The sequence below is a fragment of the Rhea americana genome, unplaced genomic scaffold, assembly GCF_003343005.1.
Source record: "Rhea americana isolate MKP2758 unplaced genomic scaffold, rheAme1 scaffold_410, whole genome shotgun sequence".
NCBI classification, from domain to species: domain Eukaryota; kingdom Metazoa; phylum Chordata; class Aves; order Rheiformes; family Rheidae; genus Rhea; species Rhea americana.
In genome coordinates this window covers 74175-80602 of record NW_028186547.1, presented here as the reverse complement: position 1 = coordinate 80602, position 6428 = coordinate 74175, and the positions used below count along the sequence as shown (strand labels likewise).

General features: G+C 39.5%; 1 protein-coding gene across 1 annotated transcript; it reads right to left on the bottom strand.

Annotated features, from left to right (window-relative positions):
* Positions 1-686: 686 nt before the first annotated feature.
* Positions 687-3905, bottom strand: SOST (sclerostin). Its single transcript, XM_085314722.1, has 2 exons — positions 3683-3905; positions 687-1108 (listed from the first exon to the last, which is right to left on the bottom strand). Exons 1-2 carry the CDS (start codon positions 3903-3905, stop codon positions 687-689), a joined length of 645 nt encoding a protein of 214 aa, XP_085170848.1.
* Positions 3906-6428: the final 2523 nt, after the last annotated feature.

The window sequence follows — 6428 nt, the reverse complement described above, 5'->3', positions numbered from 1 at the left end:
ATGTCAGCCCTGAATCTGCTGATCCTGCAGTATTCTAACTGAAGATATGAAATAGATTTATCACACTTCTGCTTTGAAAACTCAAGAGTCATATTTCTTTGTGTGTTTTTCCTCATTAGAGGAATCAATTGGAGCGTGAGGACATCTGATAGGATGTTAATTTCCCAACAATTTGACTTTATTCACCATTACTCTTCAAATCCCTGCTATCACTAACTTTATTCAACTCATTCAGAGTAGTAACTCTCCTGATGGTTCCCTAATCTCATGCTTGTCCTGCATTGTGGTGCCTAGAAAAGTTGGAAAGGGACATTGGTGTTCCTGTCATGTGAAGTAAGTAAAATTACTTCTAACAAAGCGTTATAATAATTGTTACCATAACACTTCCTCTTTCCTCTGCCTTCCTCAAAGTACAAGCCACATGACCTCATGCAGATCTCCAAGGTGTACCTCTCCTCTCAGACTGAATTTAGGTGTTGCTACCACCAGCTCAGTTTATCTCATTCTCTTATCAGACCACAATGGTTATAATCTGATACATTTTGGACTATGTGAGCCTTTGACCCATCTTAGCAGAAGGAATTGGAACTTCCTGCAGCCAGAAACCCATTCTGCGGCCTGTGAGTGCCATTTGATATCTTGTAAAATACCCAGAGCTGCTGGGCTGTATCACTCAGAGCAACTGTCTAATAAGCATTTTCTAGCTCAGGCTGGTTGGATTTGCTGCTCCTAGTTCTGGAGAGGCGGGGCTTCTTGTTCTTCTGAGGCCTGACAGTTTCCTTGCCAAAGTCCTTGAGCTCAGACTGGTTGTGGTAGCGAGTGTAGCGCTTGCATTTGCAGGCGGTGACAGCTCGGAATTTGTAAGTCCGAGTGTCTTGCTCAGGACATGTCATCTGGATGCGCTGCATGCGAGTGTGAGCAGGAATGCAGCGGTAATCCAGGGCATTCTGACGCCACCATTTCCCTCTTCCAATAGAGTTGGGGAGGAGATGTGAGGGGACACACTGGCCAGAGCAGACCAGTTCCTTGACAGGCTTGACACTGCGGCAAGGCCCCTCAGTGACATAGCGGGTGGTTCGCATTTCTCTGCAGCTAAAGTCAGAAGCATCTGCAAATGAGAAACAAATTAATTACTACTTTCTTCACCATCCTTGCAAAAGCAATTTTTATTTCTGTTGCAGATATCTAGCTCTGAGCTTGAATTACATATTTTGGAAGGAGTATCTGCAAAGACCCATTTTTGTAGCCTCTGAGCTTCTGGCCATTCTAGTTATGCCTTGAATTGCCATGTAGAGAACGGTGAATGAAATCTGTCTCTTGCCACTAGGTAAACCCTGTTTCTGAATGGCTTGTGTCAGTGGGCAGTGGAGCTTCTGAATAATAGCCCCAGCACTGGCAGGTGCTTTGAGGGAATTCAGATGTGGTTCTGCTGGCTTCATCTACCTATGAGCAAAGGGTTTTTCCATTTGCTCTGTTTGAATTCTATCACTTTCAGAGATTGACTCCAGATTTACATCCTTTAGCAACAAGGAAAGTGTCCCTTAAGTGATTTATATCTAGCATAAACTGTGTTCCAGGTTAGGGATATTAGTAGACTACAAGAGTGCTAAGGAATTCCCATTCTTCGGGCATTAGGTTTTCCAAGCTTTCTGCTCTCTGAGCTAGTCCCACAAGTTCCACGTCTATTTTTTCAGACAACTAGAGGCATCTTTTGCCTGATTAGAAATCTTATTGTATTTTCCTCCCTCTTTTTCTTAACAGATAGCAATAGGCTAAACCCTAAATTCTGACCCTGAGTCGTTATCAATAGAACTATATTCATACATGCCTTTTCATTTTTTATTTTTTTTCTGTGAAGTGTGGAATCATGATTTTTAGTAGTTGAATTTATAAATATCTAAGTACAGCTTTCAGGACATCATATTTTAAGTTTTATGGACTGCATTAACCAGATCAGCTGAGCTTTGTCACAGTGTTGTGATGAAAGTCCTGGCAAGTGAACCCTGTGTAGGCTTAGTCTGATCCTCCCAAACTACCTAAGCATTAGGAAAATTACTTCTTTCTGGGTTGAAAAATAAAAGTCTAAATCAATGTATTATACCATCACAGTACTTAAGCAGATATGGGTGGATATATGGACCTCAGCCACGTAGATTTCTTTTCTGCACACACATGTCCTGTCCTGTATGTGTGTAGGTTCCACATACTGCAAAATTATTCATGGTCTTGGGCAACCTCATGCATGCCAGGAACATCCGGCAGCTTTTGCACTGTAGTTTTGATTCTTTGTGTTAAAGATGTGAAAACAAGTATGTGAGACCATTGTGTATCTTGAATAACTGTCTAATCCCCTTTTTTCTTGCTCRCTTTCTTAAATAAATAAATCCTTTCCATCTCCAAAAATATGCACATTTCAATGGGACAGATTCACCCCCATTACCCCACCCAAAATGATGCCAGAGTAGTTAGAGGCTAGAAAATCACAGTATTCAGATGTAGTTACAAAATCAGCCTGCTTTGATCTGGTGATTGATGGAGATGCCTGTGAGAAGCAGAGAGATCACTCTTTTACATATTTAAGAACCTCATGATACGGCACACAAAAATATGGCTTCATTTTTTAATTTATTTTAAAATACTGTTAATGCTATGGCTTTTTAAACCCCTAACTGACAGCTGTGGCAGAAGGACACTATTCCCTTCCATTGGTCCACAGGAAAGGAAGTCTAGCTCAGATCTGCAATGCGTAGTAGTGGAAACTGTTTGACTTGTTGCTTTGCGCATTTGGCAGGCAAACACGTCAGTCTGAAACACTGAGTTTGGCCTATTTGCCAGCAGAACTCCTCCTTTCTTGGTGCTAACCCCCCAGCTCCCAGCTCTCCTCACAAGTTCTTCTGCATCGTAGCTGATGTCAGACATTTGGCTAAATACAGTGATATCATACCAGGAAGTATGTCAGTAGCGTCAAAGTAGTCAAACTGTTCCCATGATCTCTGCAGAACTGTGAGAGTCCCAATTCCAACTCATTCGCCTCAGAAGTGCTTTAACTGTTCATAACAGCTTTTTCTGGCTACTCAAATGTGGCTGAAGAGTAGGTTACTGTTGGCAAAAGACAGTGACCAGCACACTGCTCTGGTCTAGCTCAGTGTAACCTCCATGTGACTTTTTCGTTGGGTGATCTTAAAGACACCACTAGTACGACTCTTTCTAAATATTTAAGAATTCTTATTAGCTCTACTCTCAAGTCTTCGCCCCATTCTAATCTCAAAGACGGAAAGAGGACCCATGATATCCAGTACAATGCTCGCAAGCACATTACACAGGGAAATTTAAATCACGGATTACTGCTGCTTGTATTGTATGCTTCAAAGCCAGGTTTTTCCACAGGTTTTATGTCCTGGAGTTGTGTCTGCAGATAGCACCTGGGCAAGACAGGAATGCATATTGTAGCACTAAGGATTGTTCAATATCTAAATCACATCTTTTATCAATCAATCAGCTCTGGCATATCCCTCCTGATGTTTACATGGATAATTCTTCAATAGTAGATGTAATTCCCTATCACTTACAGCATTAGTTCCACATCAAAAGATTTTAATAAATACCCGTAGATGATAATAAGTATCCTCTCATAAACTACCTATTTGCATTTAAAACAGGAATATAATATAATTTTTCTTACCATTAGGGTCTGGAGAGTGTTGTATGTGTCTTCCCCCATGCTTTGCCTGGTTCATTGTATTGTTGTTGTCGCTGTAAGTCTGTTCCATCGGTGCTTCAGTATTTTCAGTGATCTCAGGAATGATTTCTGTAGCATCATTTTTAAACATTTGCCACCCTTCCACTGATCGAAATGCAATTTGAATGAAGACACAGACAGAGCACACAGCCCAAGAGATCTGCATGGTGGCAGCCCGCAGATTAGCTTTTCAGCACCCTCACAGGCTCGGATCCCAGGCAAAGGCAAATTATTGTCCTTTTTAAAATCCTTTTTAGAACCAAGCCAGCCAATGACTATACAAAGTGGGAAGGGCCAGACAACAACTCATTCATCTAAGCTTTTGTCAGTATGGGTTAGAAATTAAATGAATATGTGGGGGTGGTTTAGCAAAAAGAAATATTCTATGCGCTTAAAAATTTCTCATATGCTTCATTTTTCTGTCTGGCAACAGTAGTGATTGACAAGACTAGCATCAGCAGCAGCCTGACAAGTCTTTCTGTAAATTTTTGTAACAATGTTATAATTAAAATCTGCTTCTACCTCCATATTTGAAACTTTGATTATTGTCCTTTTCAAGGGCTTTCAGACTCATTTATGGGTGCTATTTTTCCTATTTTTACTGCTTTTTTTTCCAAGTATAAGTACAATGTTAGAAACTGTTGCTCAGCAGATATCCATTTCAGTTTCTGCAGATAAATTATTGTAATTTCATATTATTCTTTCCTTTTCTTTACCAAACAAGGATCTCTGCATTTTGTTTCATAAATGGACTAGAAGAAACAGGAAACAGCTTCTTTTCAAAATGAGAACATACTTTACTTGGTTTCCCTTAAAAATAATAGGAAGCATATTAGTAAAGATTCGGAGCATATTAGTAAAGATATACAGCCAGAATGTTGCACATCATGCTTTCTGATGTGCACTTCCACCCTTCCCACCTTGGAGAAGTAAGATAATAGTGGGGACAGTTGCGTAAGTTCTGTACCTCAAGACCATAGACATTTCCACACTATTGGCAAATAATGTCAGGTTAAACACACTAATCAGAAAGCATGTCACCTTTTATTTAGAAACTAMATTAGTAAAAGATTAGAAACTACAATGAGCACATGATAGCTACTGAAAGCAAAATATTTGCTTAAAGGAGTAAAGGGAAAGCTGTGTGTGTGGCTGCAATGTTTGTCACATACAGTTCATCCCTGAATGTGAAAATATKTTGTGTAGAACAGTAGATGCTAAGTGAATCACTGAGCTGCAGCATTTTTTAACAATTAGCTGGAATGTCAATAACAGTCTCTGTGCTCTGCCTTCTGGTCTACCTGTATGAATACTGCAAGTGAATACCGTTGCAGGACTCATCACCTAAGGCTTGCATTCCATTCTAACAATTGCCCTGACCTGGCATGGAAAACAGGTGTCACCAAATTTAAAGTGAGGGGCACATTCACCCTTGGTATGTATGACACAGATGAAAAATAATATATTCAAACAATGGCAATGATAATTTGAGGATATTTCACCTCTTCTGCCTTCCATGCACAGAGATACACATAGCAGATGCAACAGTGACAAAGAATTAGATGAGCGTTAGCCTACCTGTTCTGCACAATGGTGCATTCCTAAAATAATAGCATGTGAAATATATTGTGACATGCTTTCTCTCCTACCCTTTCTTTCTTCTCAAAATTACAGAAATTAGCATGTTTCAGAGGGGCCTTTCTTTCCAAATAGTCCAAAGAAGCTCTAAGAGCAAGTGTGTATTATGTTGCATACAACTGTTTGCATGTCTCTCTCCCTCTTCCTGCTTCCCCCCAGCCCACATCTTCCTCATCCTACCATCACAGGAGTTAACTCTGTTTCAATGGAAGAATATAGCACATTATTTTCTTTATACATGACACTTTTTTGTGCAGAATCTGTCAGGAGATCATTCTTTAATAAAGAATGTTGCCACATAATTTACCTGAGGGGTGTTTTTTTCCTTTCTCCTTATAAACAGTAGCACTGATTATCTTTCAATAGTAACTTCCCCTTAAAAGCAAAAGCAATTAATGCTGGTCTGACAAATACAGCAAGCCCAAATACTCAACCCTTGCAAAGGTTTCTCCAAGCACAATTTTTCTCACTTATGAATAAATCTATTTTCCATTCAAGATATAGCCCACTAAATAAAAATAATTCTGGAAAAAAGAGAGATATCAGCTTCAAAAACTGAGGATTCATCTTCCTTGGAGGAATCTTTTTGTAAGAACAAGTTAGATTATCATGATCAGGTTATATTTTCAATTGTATATGATGATCTCTTAAACTTTGCTTTCAGCCCTTAAAATATAGCTATTATTCTTTTCTTCAGAAACAGTGCAATGTGAAGTTCTAATGACCCACAAGGAGAAGTAGTGCATTTTTTTTCTTCAATTTTATCTGAAAAAGTGGGGAAGGATGGCCATGCACTAAGCAAGGATCTTAACGCAGTATTTTCTTTATGTCAGGGCAAGAATACCGGTATTACAGTGACCTTTTCCAAAGCAACCTCGTCTTGAAGAGCTGATAGATCAAACTTCATGGCAGAATGGAGTGCAGATGAAAAGCAGAACAGGAGAATAGAACAATGTTGAGTACTGGTAATCTCTGAGGGATTGCCACTTATTCATTCCCATATTTAAATGTCTTCAGAATTGTGTATCTCTACTTAACAAAGCTCAGTTTC